Below are 22,921 nucleotides of genomic sequence, written 5' to 3'. Positions count from 1 at the left end.
GCAGCTGCCGCCATGGTTGTTGAATTAAGTCGATGGCACCTCCCTCGCACCTTTTGAAGAAATTTAAGTCTGTGTAGGCTAGGTGCATTTTGTTTGGCATAATGTTCGTCTGTAGCGGCGGCGGCAGTCTTCTGCCATGGATAAAGCGCAACGCCTTTTTCTTTCCTCAGCGAGTTCCTCAGCGGGGCAAAATAATATTAATTAAATTTAAAATTTTTAAGCAATATAAATAAATTAAGTTATTTAAAAAAAAGTTGTTAGTTTAGTGACTCGAAATGCTCAAATTGCTCAACGGGCTGCTTTGCACCTTTCCAGCATGACTTTGCATCACGGGACGAAATGTCTAGCGTTTCAATGCAGTCCTCGGTGCGGAGGCAAGTGGCCCTTCAGTGGGCTGGGTCCCTGAAATGAGCGGCCTGGTGCGCTTATAATATCATTAAATAACATTTCCCCCACTCATGTTGGTTTGTATCGTGTAAGGGGAAGCGGACCCTCAAGAGCAAATGAATTCTCAGCGCGTTGAGTCTCGAGTCGAGCCTCTCTTCGGGTGATGGTCGCCGGCTGTGCAGCATCTCTGTCGTGTCTTCATTGCGGCTCTAACAAACAGATGATGCCCGTTGATAATAACGGCACACATCAAGCATTAAAGTTTTCTTGCGAGTTTTTGCAAGTTCTTCGCGAAATCATCTTTCTGCAAGAAGTCTCCTCTGCTCGTGAACACTGAACCTTCATGTAGCGGCCCATACTCTGATTGAATACACTTCACTGCCTCTGCCCTGCGTTTGTGCAGTGGATAAAAATTACAGATCCTCATTTTACTCGTCATAAAGGTTTGAATTGTTTCCATTACTTCATAAATTTTTACGTAACTTTCATTACTAAACAGTTTTAAAAGTTGCATCACAAGGAGTATTAATATATGTATGCGTAGATGAGGTGTTTCCTTTTCTGAACTGTCGGAAAAATGCAGAAAAATCTAAAACTGGTGGATTATCCCGCTGGATTTATATGCAAAAACAGTGGTCATAGTAACTTGAAATCTCGAGTTCTAACCACTAGAATTGCAAACAATACCCACCGTTGAACTCTTCTTTTACCTTCCCTAACCAACTGAAGGGGTTTGGGGTGTTTACCCTTCACCTCCACCCCAAACGTTTCTATGTTAACCTAATTATTATCATCTCAAGAAATAATTTAGGGAAAACATTGTTCGAAAAAATAAAATTCAGAAACGTGATTTTTGAGAGTGAATCGCGCCAAGAGCCACGCCGCAGCCGCATTTATTAGGTGAGCTGCCGCAGCCGCGAGATATAGGCGGCTAAGCCGGTTCAGCCAGCAGCCGACAAAAATTGGGCTTTTTAGACCTCTAGTCAGAAGTGATTGAATTTCTGATCTATAGCGGAAGGAGAAAGGAGTGCCAGTTTTGCTATAAAACTCATGATGATAATTTTGATTATCCGTGTTTAAAATCTCCAGAAATTGATAAACATACTTATCATGAAGAATTTTTCTCTATCTAAGGAGCATTTCGAGAAGCTCGACAGTTGTGACACATTTCAAATCGTAGTGATTTTGGCCTGCTGCTGACCCTTGCTCTGCCCTGGTAGCAAATTCTTTCTGAACGCATTGACACCACCGACGTTTTTCACACTCATCACGGCTTACTTGCAAAGAAAACTGGGAAATTAGACAAAATGCGAGCAAGGTAAAGTCAAACAAAATTGGCCATGCGGTGATTTTCAGGGAGGCCAACATTATATTAATTGCAAATTGTTAAATCTCGATCTTTAGGGTTGAAAATGTCAGTAATCACAAATTTGGTTCAAAATAAACCATAAATTTAATAAAAATGTATCATTTTATCCAGAAACAGAACCATAATCACGAATTTGCATCAATATTTCATTATGGTTACGTCGTGTCGTAGTGTTGTTAAGGTGGCAGGAGTGCATGGCAACACATTCTCCTCTGTGGACTGCGTTTTTTTTAATTTTTGTGGCGCCAAATTAATCACCGACGCGCTAGCAATGATAGCGTGTGTCATCAGAACTAAATACTCGAAATAAATAATCATTTCAAATTTCAACACCCGCATAAAAAAATATAACCCAGGAATATCCGGAATAATCTTAGATTAATCAAAATTTACCCGAAAAAATTAATCCAAAAAAATGATCCAGGATGAATACTGTATTAATCGAGATTAATCTATGAAGGTTTAAGATCAATCTAGAGATTAATCTAAAAAAATATTCTCAGATTATTCTTTAGATCATTCTGAGATTAATCCATCAAAATAATTTTTGGAATTTTCTTAGAATGAATCTAGATTAACCTTAAAATGTTTTAAAGTCAATCTAGAGATTAATCTACAAGAATATCCCTAGAATAATCCCAAAGGGGAAATTTGAATATAAGTTAATAGATTATCCCCAGATTATTCTATGGATCATTCTGAGATTAATTCAAAATATTTTTTTAATGTTCCTAGAATATTCTTTAAAAACCCGAAAAGAGAAGAACTTAGATATTTTTCTTACAATTAAAAACACAAAATTAAATATGAAACATAATTAAATCAAGAAAATTAACTGCCATATTGTTAAATAATATCACAAAAATAGTTTTCTGGGAAATATTTTTTAATTAAGTCGATAATTAAATTTTAATAAAAAAACCTAAACCTTTTTCGCATTATCTAATACAAAATTATGATGCCTTTTTTCAAAGAAGCTGCCCAGATTAAAAAAGGTAAAAATTCATAAATTCGATTGAATAAATCAATTTCTTAACACAAGGAGTCTTCATTAATGCTACCGACAAACGGGCAAATTTGTAAATAAAGGTCAGAAGACCAAAAAAGGGTTAAAAGGGCGATTTTAGTGTGCGCGTGGTAGCGGCGGCTGCACATGCATGCACGCACTTGCATGGAATGCCTGCTGCCTGCCTCTGTTGTGGAGCGGGGGAGGGGCGACGGGCGATGGCAGCAGGACTAGCGAGCAGCAGCAGCAAGAGACTTTAGAGACTTACAAAATCCTGCCTCGCTCTCTTTGTCTAACGCGTCAACGGTCAACCGCCGTTCAAAGTTAAAGTTATTAACGGAAGCAGGACGCCGGACGCCGCCAGTAAGGGACAACACGGACGTCCCGCGGACTCGGACGGATGGCCTGGATCTTGCGGTCAACAGGGTAAGTCTCATTTTATAGATTTGCGTCCAAAGAAATTAGATCTGATCGCGCAACTTGAAAATCTAACGGTATTATGGTAAAATTACACTTTTCGCCGCTACTTGTACGGTTTTCGCCACCAATATTTTGATATGGGATCCTCTCCAGTCCTTAATGTTCTTAATTAGAACCCCATAAATAAGTTTGGGTGGCGGAAACTGTAAATCGGTGATGAAAAATATAATTTTTCCATGTAAATCGCGGTCGCATTTTTTGTACGCTCACGAGAATTTTTATTACACATTCTGATTCAATTGGCTTCGCATGGAAAATGGAAAAATATTATGCATGAACTTGACATACTTCTACCTTCCATTTTCCAAGCAAAGCTGATTGAAAAAAGCTTTTATTTATTTTTTTCTACGAGTCGCTCCCTTTTTTTTAGCTTCAAGCCGTCCGCAGATGTTTTGCACGACGGGAAAAGATACAATCGTTTAAGTTCTGCAGTTTGGGCTTCAAGATTGGCGGTGCTGGCATCGAATGAGAGAAAATTTTGTACCTAATATGATGGAAAACCAATAAATTTTAAAAATTTAACTAAATAAGTTTGTAATTATTTAAATAATTCCCAATTAAATCGCAGTAATAACATATTTTGAAATATTCTAGGAACAATCTGAGGTAATTTTAAGAATAACTTAGGGATAATATTTGTCACACTTAATATTGACCTTAAAATAATATTAGATTAACCAAAGAATGTTCCAGGATGATCAAAAAAGAATAATCCTATGTAAAGATTTGATACGCTAAATATGAATCCCAGATCAATCCAAAGATTAATCCATAAGTATATTCTGAGAATGTTCTAGGATCATTCTTTAGAGCTTTTTGAAACAAACCCCGGCAGAATAATCCTGGAACATTCTAAGGATATTCTCTTAAATTAATCTACAGATTAATCCAGTATCACGAAAAACCGTATCATAAGTTCATATATAATTAATTTTTTAGATTAATCCTGGGCGAAGTCGGTATATTCTTAGAACATTCTCAGGTGATATTTTTTTATGCGGGGCATATGCTATTTCAACAGACACTAGCAACTGACTAATGTCTTAGTTCGAGATTCAATAATTCCTTTAATTTAATCAAATTGGACTTTTGATGAATATGTAACAAAATCGATCAAATTTTATATGACGTAATGTATGTGTAAACTTGATGCTCGCTATATTATTCATTCCAATTGAATGCTATAGCGAGGGAAATGCTGGAAAATGGGATAGAACATATACCAAGAAATAGTCACAAGATGAACTCCTCCAGACGAAAGTTGGATAATAAAAATTAACAAAGAAGTAGGAGGTGACGATTAAATTGCTTGTAATAAGGGCAACTGGGCAAGGCAACTTGATAGAAAATGGCAATGCTGAGCTTAAGAGTATATAGCATTGTACAGTGTTTCAAGGTCATACTATAAAACAGTGTCGTGACCTGAGTTTGTTTTAATTCTGAAGAATGCAAGTGATTTTGCTTATCTGTTTCTTTTCCTGCTTCTGAACTGCGAAAAACACATTTTACCCATCGAAAAGGTAATTATATTATTTCCATATATAAATGAATTAATGCATTTTTCATTGCTGCATATATTTAGGAGTCTAGGTCGTAACATGTTGTGCACACCAGTTCTTTTTTGATCACCGAATTTATGCAACATTCTTTGCAGTCAGTAGCTGAATAGGTGAGCACCTAGCTGCCGGCTGTATGTATAGCTCTAGATCTAGACTGACTTGCTTCTTGCTGGTTTGCACCTTTCCAGCATGCGTGATTTGGCTTCACGGGACAAATGTCTAGCGTTTCAATGCAGTGCTCGGTGCGGAGGCAAGTGGCCCTTGAGTGGGCTGGGTCCCTGTGCGGCCTGTTCGCCCATGTTATCCGTTCGCGGTGTTATTGGGACCCGGGTTTCAGCATTCGTGCCAGTGCAGTGCGCGCCCTTCCCGGTCCTCCGGTCCTCGGACAGGGATAAAAAGAGCAAAAAAAACACTTTACAATGGTACCTATTTCCCAGCGTTGCCATTTTCTTTCAAGGTTGCGTTGCCGTAATAGACCCAATTAAAATTTGATTTTTATTTTACTATTTTTAATGCTCATAATATACTTTCACGTTATATTTACATGAGCGCTGATCCATTTTGCCTGCATCAATGCAGGAGGTTAGTTACAAATGAAATTTACTTATTATAATAGGGAAATTATTAACCTTTTAAGTTGTTGTTAAGTCAGAAATCGCAGCGAAAGTGCGTTAGAGTTAAATTTTTACAAAAATATATGGTGTCGCCATCTGTTAGCGGCTTCGAACACCTTATGAAACTGGTAAATTATTACGAATTCAAAAGTTTGTTCACTTAGAGTGATCGTCTTTAAGTCACGTACGTCGTCCTCAAATGGGCAGCTACATTTTTTGATTGTAGTGGAGTACGATTGGGTCCGTGCCAGCCAACTTCACTATAATTTTTTTGGTGACAAGCTCACCTTCATCCAATTTTATTGAATTTTCCGGCTTGTTTTCTTGCCCTGAAAATATTTTTATCATATTAGTAACGGGGTATTTTAACAAAATATTTGATTTTGATTAATGAAACACATCAGCACCGTCTTTGAATTAAAAACTATAGAGATATATGTAAGTGTCGGGGTTCATTTTTCTGAGCTGAGAGTAACCAAAATCCATGTTGATTTGCTCTATAGTGATTTATTTCACTTTTGAGCATTGTATAAATTGTTTTATGGCTTGAATTTTATTTATCTATGTGCAGCAGACTGGTTACCGACCATAAAAATACGACCACTGTATAGTTGTGAATGCAGTTACTATACTGTTTTTACCTTAATAACACACCCGTTTCAATCATTACCTTCTAGAACAGTCTTCTTTATGCTTGGTGAAATCTTCCCCTTATTCTTAGGAAGTCTATTTAGCACACGAGGTGAATGGTCCTCCTGCCCCTTCCCGCTCTTCATTCTTTTCTGAGAAGGCTCGTCTTTGGCTGCAAAAAATGAATAACAGATATCAATAAACTTGAAAATTTGTGGAATAAAATCAATAAAATATATATTTATATACCTGCTGCTTCCAAACCGGCCTCGATTTTCGCCACCGGTTGTTTTTTCGGCTGATGAGTTGCGTTTAGATTTTCTCGGAATTTTATTTGTGGCTTTCTTTCGAAGCTCTGAAGTCTATCAAACTTCTTTTGACTACAAGCCTCCATCTTGTTATACATCCTGCAAAAGGTATAAAAAAATTGTGACTTCTGATTTGTTACAAAATTCCATAAAACTCACCAATTTTCTTTAAGCTGAGAACCCTCAGCATTGCTTGGGTCAGCCTTAACCTTATTGGACTCGCTCTCAGAGCATTGCCGATCCCGGCGTCTGCGATCAATCTCCTTTTTCGCTAGTAGTAGCGTTTGCTCGATTCTAATGCCTTTGTCGGGCAATTCAGTGAGGAATTTTTTCCTGTAAATTGAAGGAACATATTAATACACACAAAGTTTTAGAGAAATTTGCGAGATTTGGGAGACTCTGAGGACTCACACAGGGAGGGAATTTAACTTCGGCGACTTTTCAGATAATCGGCGCGAGTTTCGCGGGGGTGGTCAAGGCGGCCGAGGCGAGCCGGACGAGCATAGGGACCCGGGTGCGGGAAAGGGGCGCGGCGGGGCTCCGAAGACGGCGCCCCCGTGGGTGGCTCGGGAACGGCACTGCCGATCGGGCCGAAATTCGCGTGGGACCTAGCGCGGGGGTCGCGCAGCGAGCCGCCGTCGACGCGGGAGCCCGCAAAATACTAAGGGGCGCTCGGGAGCGCCCCGAAGGAGGGGCCACCACGGGGCGGGTCGTCGGATCGGCGCGAGATTCGGGGGGTGGCGCAGGCGGTCGAGGCGAGCCGGACGAGCATAGGGACCCGGGGTCGCCGAGCGCGGGAAAGGGGCGCCGCGGGGCTCCAAAGGGAGCGTCGGCGTTGCTTTCCGCGGACGTAGGATAAAATCGGGTTAGCGCGGCCGCATCGCCGTAGATATCCCCAAACTTCAGTTAGTTGCCCCCCTAGGGTTGCCAAATCCCCATTGTTAGCCAAAAAGTTAAGTCAGGTGCCACCGTAGGGCGGCCGCATCATCATAGCTACCCCCAAACTCGAGTCAGCAACCCCCCTAGGGTAGCCAAATCCCCGTAGGTCGCCCCAAACTTGGGTAAGCAGCCCCTCTAAGGTTGTCACATCCCTCAATGGTAAGCCGCGTGCAATCACTTTCACCCCAGAGTAGGGTCCGGGCCGCACCGCTTACGATTGCCGGATCCTCCGAGGGTGACGGAGGTGCACTCGCCCCCAGAGTTGGGTCAGGGCTGAACTCCCTAGGGTAGCCGCGTCCCCGTAGGTCGCCCGAAACTCGGGTAAGCCGCCCCCCGTAGAGTTACCGAATCCCCGTTGCTAGCCGGAAAGTTGGGTCGGGCGCCCTCGTGGGGCGGCCGCGTCGCCGAAGCTACCCCCGAACATAGACTAGTTATTTTACCTGGAGAATAGAATGGTAAATTTTCGAAACATTGATTCGACTTCTGCGTCTGTCTTCAAAGTCAGATCCATTTTTGGCTTAGAGAATATAAAGTTAATTGCGTTGAAAATGTTGAAAGCAAGCTCCGTGTGCTATCAAAATGGATTTAACGGTTAGCGTCTAAAAGTCCACTACCACACAAACAAAATAATAACATAAGATGGTAGCAAAAGTGAATCGACTTAAGATATAAGATTATAATGAAAATTTTGACATTGTCTTTTTCTCTATTTGCTCCCTAACTTTACGGACAGCATTAAGTTAGATCATGCATAACAATCTGTTTAATTCTTCACAGTTAGGTTGGTATATCTAGCGTCCGCAGCTGCGCTGGATCACGACATCACGACCAGCCCCTGCTCACTCATATGGCGCGTAAATGAGCCAGCTAAGAAGTTCAGCATCCACTGGCAGGTGGCAGGTCGATAGCTTTTTCAGCCAATCAGATGGCGTCTTGGAGTTTGTTGCCTGTTACGCCCACGTGCAGAGGGAGGCGAAGAGGGGCGTGTGTCAGAGTTTTTCGTGGGCGTAACAGGCAACAAACTCCAAGACGCCATCTGATTGGTTGAAAAAACTATCGACCTGCTACCTGCCAGTGGATGCTGAACTTCTTAGCTGGCTCATTTACGCGCCATATGAGTGAGCAGAGGCTGCTCGCAACCAGGGATCTCAAAACAGCACTTTTCTGGAAAAAAACCCTTTGGATTTGCAAAAAACTGTTTTTATGGTTGGTTTTTGCAAGTTTTATGCGTTTTGATAAAAGACCGATTATTTTAACTCTTCGATAATCGTAATTTTCAAAATTTCAGGCTATTTATGACATGAAATATGCCTCTTTTGGGGTTCATAAATTGGAAAAAATGCGATAAAACTCAAAAAGTTTGGGTTTTTCCAACTGGTTTTATTTTATTATTGCTTTTTTAGTCCTAAAATTTGTATTTATATTTATGGCAATTTTTCAAAATAAAGAAAAAATTAAAAAAAACTACTTAAAAGCGGAAAAAGTTTTTGGCGGCTATTGTTTTAAAGCACAAAACGCAACTTACAGATTACCAGGGTTCACCAACTTTGCAATTTGCAAAAAATCACCTGCATTTCAGAATTTTCCTGTAAAACCCCAAAACAGTCATATATCGCGTCAAAAAGTCAGAAATTTTGGAAATTTACAGTCACCGCTGACAATGAGTGTTAAAATTCTCGACCTTTAGGTGAAACATACTGGTTCTAAATATCCTTATTTTTGGTCATCTAGCATCATAAGAATTTTTTATCTTCAATAACGCAAAATTTGAGAAAAACTGGCAAAAAGACCACTTTTATGTTATCAAGTTTTGTTTTTTCCGGACAAATGCGAGTTTTTGCCATGCATGCAGTTACACCCAAGTTGACAGAAGTTGCAACTTTTGAATTATGCAGTCTTGAATAGCACATGAGCCGGCTGCTACCTCGGATTCAAGTGCTGGGCCTTTGGCTTCAATTGCATAGGAAGAGATGCTAAAGAACCTTCCGATGAAAATGTTCGTGAGGACTGTGAATTTTAGACGGTTATTTTCGGGAAAATAGTTGACTATGTTTCAGCGGGTTTTCAGATAAATTTATAATATTTTAGTCGAATTTTTAAATTTAGATAGTTTTAGATGATTTTGTTATTTATTTCTAATGTTATTTTCTTGCAAAAGACACGTGGTGTCATGTCAAATTGATTTTACCTCGAACTTTCTAAATTAAATTGCGCCGCATGCAGAAAAAGTAGCAAATTTTCAAATATTTAGTTACTGTTACAACCTCAAATCTAGGGTTTTAATTTTTAGAATTGCAAAAACTACCCACCGTTGGACTCGTGTCGGCTTGCCCTGACGAGATGAGTGGGTGCTTTCCCTCCTCCCCAAAGATGCTACACTATTTTCTTTTTTCGAGGGGGTTGGATATTACCAACTTAAGGGTGGAAGGAATAAACCCCTAAACCACTCAGCTGGTCAGGGCAAGTTGAAACGAATCCAACGGTGAGTAGGTTTTTTTTAATTTCTCATGGTGAGAAAAATATTAGTTAATGTTTCTTATTTAATTAAATGAAAATATGACGAAGAGACGAGATTCAGTTGTGTAATAACAAAAAAATCTGGAAGAATTAATTCATCTTTCTGAAATTGTAGCATCGTCGAAATCAGGTAGCTCTGGAGCGTCTTCTTCTTCAGCCTTTGTTTCTGGGTCTACTTCTTCGTCACTTTGCTCTTCGTCTTCAGCGTCACTTTCATCACCATCCATAACAGCAGCCAATTATTGCCTCCACGATGCAAGCTGCGTGTTTGCTTTGAGCTGCAAATTTAATTATCATAATTATTGTGGTTTTTTAAAGTAAAATCGGCTTACGAGTTTCGATTCTGTATTAATTTGTTTCCTCAGCAGCAGCAAAGAGTCTGTTATGGGAATTTCCTGCGTGCTGTGATTTTCCACACTACTTCCCGAGCTTGGCAAAAGTCTTCTACTGGTCTCTGAAGTTCGGCGAGGCAAAAATCTCTCTGTTGCCGAAGCGTGTTCTTTTGGAGAGCCCAATTTTGAACAAAGTTGCTCCGCAAATGGGTCCATCATTTTATTAGATCTGTAGACAATGCAAAAATTAAATATGTTTTATCTTGGATAGAGGTCTGAGTCTGAGCCGCCCAATTTTGGTCGGCTGCTTGCTAAACCGGCTTAGCCGCAAAAATCTCGCGGCTCGCCTAATACAGGCGGCTGCTAGCTCACGGCGCGGCTCGAGTCACTCAAATCACGTTTCTGAATTTTATTTTTCAGGAACGGGATGAATTTCGTGTTTCGGGACAGTGACAATCTTCAGCGGGATGATGGACAGTTTTATCGGCAGACATGGTACCATTATAATCCTAAAGATTCTCACTTTGTCAGTTCGAGGAGGAAGAGGAAAGAAAGCAACCAGGGTCCGCCAATTTTAAAATGTTTGCTCAAACCGAAAAAAACCACTAGTTTTGATTTTATCCGCATTTTTACGAATTCAACCCCCAAAAAGTCGTAACATATTTCGAGCTTAGTCATAAATTTTGGAAAAAAGAGTTCAAATTTTCGGTTTCTTGGTGAAACCAGTGCAGTAATAAAAAACACACTGCATTGCAAAAACTCTGTTTTTTGTGTTTTTCTGCGATTTGGTTCATTTTTTTGATGCACATGCAATTATATTTAAATTAAAAATTCATATGATGGATAACCAGAAGTAGGGACATTTAAAAACCAGTAAAAATGCCACCGGTTTCATTAAAAGAAAGACAATAATTGTGATACAAACCGAAAGTTTCCAAAATATCTGGCTTTTTTAGCGCAAAATGTAGATATTTTGAGATTAAGTTCGGAAAAATTTAGAAAAACCCTCAACTAGTGGGGTTTTCCAACTGCTTTTTTGCTCTAAAAAACAATTGTTGCATTTTTGCGCATTGCTAAATTAGTGAACCCTGAGCAAGTGGCTTTTATACTGATTTTGTAAAATTGGTTTTTGGTCATACATTTTGAAAATCTTTTATCATCCATAACAATACATCATGTGTTTCGGGAAAATGCGCTAAAATTGCAGAAAAAAAAACAGCAAAAAAACATTTTTTTTCGCAATGCAGTGGTTTTTTTTTAGAAAAATTGTGGGTTTTTGTGAACCCTAACAATAATTCAACAAATACAATTTGGTGTTAAGCGATGAGCAATTGTACTGGCGCAACCAGGATGAATACTAAAAGTCACTGTCTCCGCCGACATGTTTTTAAAAGTGAGCACTCTTGCGAGGTTTACAATTTACATACAAGTGTTATTTACTGACAAAAATGGCCGCCTTTAAAAGTTAAGTAGAAATTTGAGAAAACTACTAACCTGGGAAGGGGTTGAAGGGGGGAGGGACTAAACAGGGACACGTTAAGAGCAGGACAGGGACGAACCAGAGAGAGAAAAATGGGACAGGGACGGGATTATTTTTTCTGGGAAGAAATAGGGACAGAACCAAAAACCCGTCCCACTTCCCCTCTCTAGCGCAAAATTTGAGCAAAAAAGCGGCGCGACTCGGCGTGGCTCGCTCAGACCTTTTGGATAATGAGAAAGACTTACTTTTGTTGCGTCAAATAATTTTAAAGATGAGCGTCTTCTTCTTCAGCATTTATTTCTGGGTCTACTTCTTCGTCACTTTGCTCTTCGTCTTCAGCGCCACTTTCATCACTATCAATAACAGCAGCCAATTGCCTCCACGATGCAAGCTGCGTGTTTGCTTTGAGCTGCAAATTTAATTATCATAATTATTGTGTTTTTTTAATATAAAATCGGCTTACGAGTTTAGATTCTGCATGATTTTTTTTCTGCAGCAGCAAAGAGTCTCTAATGGGAATTTCCTGCGTGCTGTGATTTTCCACACTACTTCCCGAGCTTGGCGAAAGTCTTCTACTGGCCTCTCAACTTCGGTGAGGCATAAATCTGTCAGTTACCGAAGCGTGTTCTTTTGGAGAGCCGAATTTTGAACAAAGTTGCTCCGCAAATGGGTCCATCATTTTAATAGATCTGTGGAAAATAGAAAATGCAAAAATTAAATATTTTATCTCTTAGATAGAGGTCTGAGCCGCCCAATTTTTGTCAGCTGCTTGCTAAACCGGCTTAGCCGCAAAAATCTCGCAGCTGTCCAGCGGGACGATGGACAGTTTTATCGGCAGCTATGGTACCATTATAAGCCTAAAGCTTGTCACTTTGTCAGTTCAAAGAGAAAGAGAAAAGAAAGCAACCAGGGTTCGCCAATTTTAAAATTTTTGCTCAAACCGTAAAAACCACTAGTTTTGGTTTTATCCTCATTTTTACGAATTTAACCCCCAAAAAGGTGTAACATATTTCGTGCTAAGTCATAAATTTAGGAAAAAAAGTTAAAATTTTCGGTTTCTTGTTGAAACCAGTGCAGGGATGAAAAACACTGCATTGCAAAAATCTGTTTTTTGCGTGTTTTTCTGCGATTTGGTACATGCATTTTTATTGAAAATTAAAAATTCATATGATGGATAACCAGATCGGCTCAGCCGGCTGAGCCGCGCCAGCCAGCCAGCCGCCCATGATTTTTGTCTTTATCATTTTTTCATTTCACTTGTCCTGAAGTTAAAAAATTTCGCGTCGTTCTCTGTTCGACGGAAAATTTATCTAAAGTAGGTCATACTTAATAAGTCGATTGTCTTAAAAAAACGGTGTTTTTCTTATTAGTTGCAAATTTATGTAACTCGCAACCAGGGTTCGCAAAACCACATTTCATGCTGAAAACCCCTAATGCAGTGCAAAAAACTTTCAAGCAATGTTTCTGCAATTTTGCGCATTTTTTTCAAAATACAATCATTTTTATTGGAAAATGAAAAATTTATATGGATGATAAAAAATATGGATTTTTTAAAATCAGTATAAAATCACCAAGGGACCGAACATTTTAACTCTTCGATCATCGTAATTTTCCAAAATTTTAGCATTTTACAGCGCGAAATATGACTTTTTCAAATTTAAATTTGGAAAAATTTGCGGTTACCCCAAAACTGGTAGGGTTGCCAGCTAATTTTTTGCACATTGCGAAATTGGTGAACCCTGTTCACAACGTATTTTTCCAATATTAAAACCGATTTACACCCTAATTCACCTCTTTTATTTGAAAATTTCATTGCTACTTAATTCCTATAAAATATAAACTTTTGTGATGGACATTTGAAAGGAAAAACACAGATGTAATACAGAAAACTTGATTAACTTTACTTGTCCATTTTATAGCATAAAATGCAACTAATAGCTTGCCAGGGTGTACTAATTTTGCAATGATCAAACACTAACCACTGTTTTTTTTTGCGTATAAAACCAGCGGGATAATCCACCAATTTACGATTTTTTTTATTTTTCCGAAAAACCTGAAAAGATCACATTTCGCGTCAAGAGTCAAAATATTTGGAAAATTACGATGGTCACCAAGTGTTCAAATTTTCGGTGTTTTGGTGAAACTAAGACTACCTTTACTGCCTTTCTAAAAATCTCTCTTTTTAATCCAGCATCATGAGAATTGTTTACCTTCAATAAAAATTCACGATTGTGTATCGGAAAATATGCGCAAATTTTCAGAAAAAACGCAAAAATACAGTTTTTATTCAATGCAGTGTTTTTTCCTGTAAAATTCGGTGTTTTGCGATCCCTGCAGTATACAGCGTGTTACAATTAACCTTAGAGTTGCAGTTTTTTATTTTTGGAGTCTTTAAAAACATAGGAGCCGGCTGCAAGCCAGCCGCCAGCCGAGTCGACGAAATTTTGCCAGCCAGCCGCCGACGTCTGTATAGACGGCTCGGAGCCGGAAAGCCAGCCGCCGATTAAAATTTGGACGGCTCAGATGTCTACACTGGTTTCATTAAAAGGATTAAAAGAAAGACAATAATTGTGACAAACCGAAACTTTCTAAAATATCTGGCTTTTTTAGCGCAAATGTAGATATTTTGAGATTAAATTCGGAAAAATGTAGAAATACCCAAAACTAGTAGGTTTTTCCAACTGATTTTTTGCGAACAAAAGTGGCTTTTATACTGATTTTTAAAATTGTTTTTTGGTGATACATCATGAAAATCTTTTATCATCCATAACAATACATGTGTTTCGGAAAAATTCGCTAAAATTGCAGAAAAACCAGCAAAAAAACTTTTTTTTGCAATGCAGTGGTTTTTTAGAAAAAGTGGGTTTTTGTGAACCCTAAAAGCAATACGTCCTGGTTCCGGAAAAATCGCACTGCTTTCAACAGCCAAGAGCAAATTTCCTTCTTGACAATAATTTCAACAAATAAAATTTGGTGTTAAGCGATGAGCAATTTTACTGGCGCAACCAGGACGAATACTAAAAGTCTTTGTCTCCGCCGACATGTTTTTAAAAGTGAGCACTTTTGCATTCACAATTTACATACAAGTGTTATTTACTGACAAAATATGGCTACTTTTAAAAGTTGAGCAGAAATTTGAGAAAACTACTACCCTAGTAAGGGGTTGAAGTGGGGGGAGGGACTAAACAGGGACACGTTAAGAGCTAACAGGACAGGGATGAACCTGAGAGAGAAAAATGGGACAGTGACGGGACTATTCTTTCTGGGACGGAATAGGGACATGACCAAAAACCCGACCCACTCCCCCACTCTAGCGCAAAATTTGAGCAAAAAAGGCGGCGCGACTCGGCGTGGCTTGCTCAGACCCTTTGGATAATGAGAAAGACTTACTTTTGTTGCGTCAAATAATTTAAAAGAGGAGCGTCTTCTTCTTCAGCCTTTATTTCTGGGTCTACTTCTTCGTCACTTTGCTCTTCGTCTTCAGCGTCACTTTCATCACTATCAATAACAGCAGCCAATTGCCTCCAGGATGCAAGCTGTGTGTTTGCTTTGAGCTGCAAATTTAATTATCATAATTATTGTGGTTTTTTAAAGTAAAATCGGCTTACGAGTTTAGATTCTGCATGATTTTTTCTGCAGCTGCAAAGAGTCTCTTATGGGAATTTCCTGGGTGCTGTGGATTTACACACTTCCCGAGCGTGGCGAAAGTCATCTACTGGCATCTGAACTTCAGTGAGGCATAAATCTCTCAGTTACCGAAGCGTGTTCATTTGGAGAACCGAATTTCGAACAAATTTACTCCGCAAATGGGTCCATAATCTTCATATTTGTTCTGCAGAAAATGCAAAATTTAACATTTATCTCTTGGATAATGAAAAACGCTTACTTTTGTTGCTTCAAATAATTTAAAAGAGGGTCAGAAGATTTTTCCGGCAGTGCAGGTTTCACCTCCTCATCGCCGATGTTCCACTCGATTCTTTCTCCAAAATTGGCTGCTAAATTCAGGGCACCGGCATTCTTCAGTTCTTTTCTGCATTTTAGTTCCTCCTCAGTCCTCACTATGATAAACCGAGCCTTTTATTTTCTCGCCTCCGTCAGCCAGCTTTGCCATTAGACTCCTGAACAAAAATTTTGATTATATCCGTGTTTTATAACCACAAAATTATGAATACTTTTGAAGGAGAATGACTGTGTCTCTGTCTCTGGAGCAATTCGAGGAGCCGGGCATCTGACTTGCTGTTGCTTCTCGCTCCGTCCTTGTCGCGAACTCTTTCCGAACGCATTAACGTCACCGACGTTAAACATCACGACTTACGTGTAAAGAAAACTGCGGGAAAATTGAACAAAATGTGAGCAAGGCACTGACAAGGCTCAATTTCTTTGGTTTGTTTTTGTTTTCTATTTTCAATCCACCACCACCAGACCATCTCCCCTACCACTGCCACACCGCTGTGCATTTGCAAGCGTACCAACATAGGGAAATATAAAAAAAACTTGATGACCGTTGTAAAAATATGCGTTTTCACAAATTTATGGTCCAAGTTAGGTCTTATATTGCTTGTTAAATGTAAAATATTTAATGACGATTTTGGCGCTGCGCAAACCGAGCTTTGAATGCGGCAATAAAGGCCACACCTCAATAATTTCTGTGTTGGAAACTGGAACCAACTGCCAAGCGAGTTGCTGAAAGTCCGACCTGAGATATAAATATTTAGGGTAGTAAAAAGGGTTTAAAGTTGAGGATTGGTTGTCATCGAGAGACTATCAAATATTTGTAATTCTTTTCACGCTTACTGTATTTTTGTAAAGCCAATAATGACTATAATGCTTACTATTTTATTAAGTTGCTGTTGCGACGCATCAGCTGACTGAGCGAGCGTGGCGAAAAACTTCTACTGGCCTCTGAACTTCGGTGAGGCATAAATCTGTCAGTTACCGAAGCGTGTTCTTTGGAGAACCGAATTTCGAACAAATTTGCTCCGCAAATGGGTCCATAATCTTCATATTTGTTCTGTAGAAAATGCAAAATTTAACTTTTATCTCTTGGACAATGAAAAACGCTTACTTTTGTTTCGTCAAATAAATTAAAAGAGGATCAGAAGATTTTTCCGGCAATGCAAGTTTCACCTCCTCATCGCCGATGTTCCACTCGCTTCTTTCTCCAAAATTGGCTGCTAAATTCTGGGCACCGGCATTCTTCAGTTCTTTTCTGTATTTTAGTTCCTCCTCAATACGATTAACCAGGCCTTTTATTTTCTCGCCTCCGTCAGCCAGCTTTGCCATCAAACTCCTGAACAAAAATTTTGATTATATCCGTGTTAAAAAACCACAAAATTAATGAATACTTTTGAAGGAGAATGTGTCTCTGTCCCTGGAGCAATTCGAGGAGCCGGGCATCGCTCTTACTCCGCAAATCTTTCAAATCTCGGACTTGCTGTTGCTTCTCGCTCCGTCCTTGTCGCGAACTCTTTCCGAACGCATTAATGTTGCCGACGTTAAACATCACGACTTACGAGCAAAGAAAACTGCGGGAAAATTGGACAAAATGTGAGCAAAAGGCACTGACAAGGCTCAATTTTTTTGCTTTGTTGTGGTTTTCTATTTTAAATTCACCACGACCAGACCATCACCCCACCACCGTTAAACGGCTCACACGGCTGTGCATTTGCAAGCGTACCAACATAAGGAAATTTAAAAAAAACGTGATGACCGTTGTAAAAATATGCGTTTTCACAAATTTATGGTCCAAGTTAGGTCTTGCATTGCTTGTTAAATGTAAAATATTTAATGGTGATTTTGGCGCTGAGCAAACCGAGCTTTGAATGCGGCTATAAAGGCCACACCTCAATAATTTCTGTGTTGGAAACTGGAACCAACTGCCAAGCGAGTTGCTGAAAGTCCGACCTGAAATATGAAAATGTAGTGTAGTAAAAAGGGTTTAAAGTTGAGGATTGGTTGTTATCGAGTGACTATCAAATATTTGTAATTCTTTTCACGCTTACTGTATTTTTGTAAAGCCAATAATGACTATAATGCTTATTATTTTATTACCCACCGAGAAAAAAGTCAACCAAAAGGTGCCCATTGGGTGCCCGCGTTCGGTCACCCGGCTACCCCCCGTGGGCACCCAGATGGGCACCCATTGGTTATACCGCATGTCCAACCCTTCGGGCACCCGCGAGCGGTCATGCCCAGAATTCGGGCACCAAATGGGCACCCATTAAATGACCTTTCACAGAATCTCCTTTTATGTACATTTAAAGTATACCTGAATTCAGGGAGCGTAATAAATGAGAGGCCGAGAATATTCGTTGACCAAAAGCTAACCATCGGGTGCCCGGCTGAGGTTACCACCAGTGGGCAGCCAATGGTTACCTTTTGGCCACCTTTTATCTAGGGCTGTCAGGTGGCACTGGTGGCAGGTCAATTGACTCTGTCCTTTAAAAAAGTTAAATTTCAGTATAGCGCAAAATGACAGCCCGAGGTAAGAGGTAGCCAAAAGGTAACCATTGGGTGCCCGCCTGCGGTTACCTTCAGTGGGCAGCTAGATGGGCAGCACTTTTATTGGATGATATTCATACAACAATTAAAGTACAATTAAATAATTATACATCAAATTTGAAGATCCCTATTTTTATAAATCCCCGAAAATCAAATTATGTGAATGAAGGGTGGACTGTAACTCTTTACTGGGTTAAGTTATCACCTTGAAATTTTCATTGTCTATCATAGTTTTCCACCATGAACAACTTATCAACCTACAAAAAATTCGCAGGGCAAAGGTCAAGGTCACCTTTTGCGACCTTTACTCAAAAATTCAAAATCAAGGGATGATACAACCCTTAGATCTTTTTGGGGTTCAGGGCTGAATTGTAGCCCTTGAAATTCTGCACAAGCCTACCAAGTTTCAAAGGTGCAACAGTAGTTTTGCTGTAATTTGAATTTGAAAATTAAAATCCGGCTCGATGCCGCTCGATCGAGCACGGCCTTTAGTCGGCGAGTTCGCCCATCATTCGTCGAGAATATTTTTACCTACACCATTTGATTAGACACAACAAGAGGGCCCAGTGTAGACATATTAAGGTCGAAATCAACCTTCAGGGTCTGTACCTGACGAGATCCTAAGATAAAAATTAAAAAAAAAACAATTTCGTCACACTTAGTGTCTTTTCATAGGCTATTATCACCGCTCTAACAACAGTCAAAACTGCCGATTTCAAATTTCAACCATTTTTATCGTCACGTCTGGATTAATGGCTTCCACAATTATTTCATGAACCGGTTTCAGGATTGTCAATCGGCAGTTTTGGCTGTTCTATTGAGCTGTAAAGCGGTGAAAACCTGTTAAAATACACCATGCTTGATGAAATTGGAAATTTTCGAAATTATTATCTCAGGGTCTAGTCAGGTTCAGACCCTGAAGGTTGATTTTGACCTTACTATAACTATTCTTGGTCCTCTTGTTGTGTCTAATCAAATGGAATGGGTAAAAATATTATCAACGAATGATCGGCGAACTCGCTGACCGATGGCCATGCTCAAATTGCTCGATCGAGCGGCATCGAGCCGAATTTTAACTTTCACTTTCAAATTACAGCAAACTATTTGTGAACCTCTAAAACTTGGTGTGCTTGTGCAGATTTTCACGGGCTACATTTCAGCCCCGAACTCCAAAAAAATCTAAGAGGGCTATATCATCCCTTGAAATAAAATTTTTCAAAAAAGGTCGATAAAGGTGGCCTTGACCATCAACTTGAGAAATTTTTGTTAAATGAAAAGTTGTTCAGGATCGAAAACTAAGTTGAACAGTGAAAGGTTCAAGGTTATATTTCAATGCAGTAAAATTTGCAGTAAAATTACAGTCCACTTTTCATGAACAGGACAAGCAAATAGTGTTGTACATATTTAAAAATTTTTTCACCAAAAAACCGTGTCAGATTCACCACTTGCAAATGCATAAAAGCCTAAATTATAATTACAAATTAATTTTGGAGATGGAATGCTGCAACACTTGGAAAATTACATCTTAAATTTTGCTCAAATTCCCCAGTTGCGAATGCCCCTTGGTCTGCCAATAAATGGGACCAGCTGTTAATCTATATTTTATTGAGATTCCACTGAGATCAAGGACATGATCATGCTGCTGTGCAAGCAACCCTTAAAATGATTTCATTTGATGAGCTGGAAACACATATTAGTCTAGCCAATCACCGGAGAAACGTCTGCAGATTGATAAAAAAAAATTATTTTAACGTTTCACCGGTTACTGGCTGAACTGATTTTGGTTTTCAGCATATTACAATTAATTATTTTAAGTCCAGAATGCGCAGCAGGATTGAGTCCAAAACCACAGTGGAAAAGGAAATAACCTCGAAAGTATAATTTACGATGGTACCGTCTGCTGCTAATGAGAATTCGAAAACATAATAAGGCATTCGGAAATGGTGAATTATAAATCTACACAATGTCTATCAGAGAACATTCAAGTTAAAATTATGCCAGCCAATAAATTAATTGCCTAGAAAATTTAATTGACATTCATCTAAATAATGGCAGCTTAAATAATATAAATATGCCTCAATCATAACTATAATCACATTAATAAATTTGGGAATTCAATTAACTGTTGCAAAGTTTAGTGCAGACAAGTATTCAGAAAATTTGAGCCTTCAAATTAATTCTAAATTACAACAAATATAACTCAAAGAATATACATCATACACGGACAGGCTTAAAGCTAACTCGATCTCCCGGCTTTCGAGTAAACTCTAACTTGAATATGCCTTCAAACATAACCATTTACTTAAATACCTTTGGAATTTAATTTACTGTTACAAACATTAGAACACAAATGGAGACACGTATGTGTGCAAGGAAATTTGAGGCATAAAATTAAAGCCTAACATTATACATAAAATTAAATTCCAAAATTAGTCATTTCATACTCACAGTAATTCACCAAAAACACTCAGATTTCCCTTAATGTGGTTCGGCTACTCCCGGCACAGTTTCCGGAGTCCAGTCCAGAGTCCAGAGGACGAGTTCCATGCACTTCCAAGTCAGCGGGAATGTGGCATCAACAGCAATTACGCTGCAAAATAAAGTACAATTGATTAATTTTCCCACTCTTCATTGTTAGCCATGCATCCAACTGCATACCTGGATACCGCGGGCGATAAGTTCAGTTGTCCAGAGGCTTGAAATCAGATGGCCATCGCGTACAGCTCAAGGCAGCTTTTCCCAACCATGGCTTCCAATTAACAGATTAGGGCGGGACATTGTGTAGTCCTGCTGACACAAGAAGGATGATTAAAAAAATGAAAAAAATATTTGAAATGTAAAATCTGATGTCAGAGTTACGCGCGCGTATTTTTATAGGCCCCCCGTGCTCAGATCTAAGTAAATTCGGTAAATTCAAAATGCCCTTACCTTGCAAAACACGCATCATCCGTCCAAGGATCCGTTGATGTGGTCGATTTGTCGAAACACGGCGAAACACTCGGCGGCCGACGAACATGATGCAATACTCAACCGTCCTCTGTTCGATTTCCAAGTTCAATCACAAACACAGGCAGAACGGCGCGGCAGCGGCAGCTGTTGCTGCTGCCGACAGTGGCGCGACGCGCGGCCAGCGAGCGTAACAAAGAAACGCGCGCGATAATGCTGAGCAAAAGGTTTAGTGCTCAAAACGAGTTAATTTAAAGAGTTTAAAATGCTAATTAGAGTATTAAAACTCAGTAAATTTTTAATAAATAATTTTTAACGAAACACGGACTAAATAATTAATTGTGGTTTTGAAGTTGCCCATTGGATAACCATTGGGTAACCCTTTTTGGTTATCAAAGTTTATATTTTAATTTACTTGTGTAATTTTACTGAATAAAATAAAACCAGAATAAAAAAAAATCTGAAAATTTTTGGAATAAAAACGAAGTGAAGGAAAATATTGTGCCCACGCATGGGTTAACCATTGGGTAACCAAAAGGTGCCCCTTTAAAGTAATCGTTTTAAAATGAAAAAATTTGATTTTTTACTCCTAAAATAACATTTTTTATCTGTGCCCAAAAATTAACCCAAACAGTTCATGAAGCGGTCACACCGCAGTTATCCGATCCGAGTTACCCGAAAGCTGCCCGATGGTTGCCCACGACTGGGCACTGGCAATTTTAGGTGATCCCAGCCAAATATAAAAAAAATTCCAACCAAGCCAGGTTCAGGGTCATGCCTGAAATGCAAAACCGCCCTTAGTTTAATTTTTTTTAGGTGACCGCAAGTGACCATAGTTAACCGCCTGCCCGCTCCGAGTATCCGAAAGGTGCCCGATGGGTGCCCAAGACTGGGCACTAGCATTTCGACATGATCCAAGCAAAATTTCAAAAAATTCCAGTGAAAAACGATTCAGGGTCATGCCTGAAATGCAAAATCACCATTAGTTTTAATTTTGTTAGGTGACCGCAAGTGACCCCCTGCCCGCTCCGGGTAACCGAAAGGTGCCCATCGGGTGCCCAAGACTGGGCACTCAAAATTTGCATGATCCAAGCCAAATTTCAAAATAATTCCAATGAAACATGAATCAGGATCATTTCTTAGATGCAAAATCACACTTTGTTCAACTTTTGTCAGGTGACCGAAAAGTGACCGCGGTTACCCCTCTGCTCGCTGGGTAAGTAGCTGCTGCGACGCATCAGCTGCCTGAGCGAGCAACAGTATATAAACAACTCATCCTGAATAGGCTGGTCTTGAAATATTGGTCCAAATTAATACAAATTAAAAACAAAATGATTGAGATAACGCTCTAGCTCCGTGTAACCTTACGGAGGGGCGCTTGTCCGGAGTAAATCGGGACGTCCAGTAATTACGGATGTCCTGGGAGTTACGGGAAATAGAAGGATTTTTCATCAAGGAGACACAGCCGTTGTGTGCTTCCTAACTCCATCTTTATTCTAACTGCTAGTTCCAACAATGCTCACTAGGTGGCATAACAGTCCCTATATCAATGATATTTTTCTTGGAAATTGAACCAGATTTCCTGATTCACATAATATTAATATTATTTCAGTTTTTTTTACTTTGTTGTGGTTTTAGTAAGTTTGTAAGAGTGGCAACAATATTTCTCCTCTCGGCGTACGCAGCGTTCGAATTAGTGGCGCCAAAATAACCCGTGCTTTGTGCTACTGTGCAGTGGAGTCCACTACTCCACTGTACTACTTGTACTGGTCCATTCCGAATGTTGGTGTAAACTTGAAAAATCCTAATTATCATTTCAATAGAAGGGCGCTGTGCATTTTAGACAATTTTTT

At 39.4% G+C, this 22,921-nt stretch overlaps 1 protein-coding gene and 1 long non-coding RNA gene across 2 annotated transcripts; both read right to left on the bottom strand.

The window, feature by feature from the left end:
* Positions 1-9,798: 9,798 nt before the first annotated feature.
* On the bottom strand, positions 9,799-17,216 carry LOC135946390 (uncharacterized). The gene is given in 9 exon segments (XM_065494599.1): positions 9,799-10,087; positions 11,932-12,030; positions 12,085-12,201; positions 12,238-12,310; positions 15,012-15,175; positions 16,257-16,317; positions 16,558-16,632; positions 16,687-16,911; positions 16,967-17,216. Coding segments are annotated over 9 exon segments (1,155 nt in total). The 5' UTR covers positions 17,125-17,216; the 3' UTR covers positions 9,799-9,904.
* A 716-nt stretch (positions 17,217-17,932) lies between these two features.
* On the bottom strand, positions 17,933-20,898 carry LOC135945802 (uncharacterized). The gene is made up of 2 exons (XR_010575466.1): positions 20,781-20,898; positions 17,933-20,712 (listed from the first exon to the last, which is right to left on the bottom strand). It is a non-coding gene; the product is annotated as an uncharacterized LOC135945802 (long non-coding RNA).
* Positions 20,899-22,921: the final 2,023 nt, after the last annotated feature.

This window comes from Cloeon dipterum, chromosome X (genome assembly GCF_949628265.1).
Source record: "Cloeon dipterum chromosome X, ieCloDipt1.1, whole genome shotgun sequence".
In the NCBI taxonomy this organism is placed as follows: Eukaryota; Metazoa; Arthropoda; class Insecta; order Ephemeroptera; family Baetidae; genus Cloeon; species Cloeon dipterum.
Note: the sequence above shows the minus strand (reverse complement) of the source record. Positions and strands in the feature narration are given on the sequence as shown.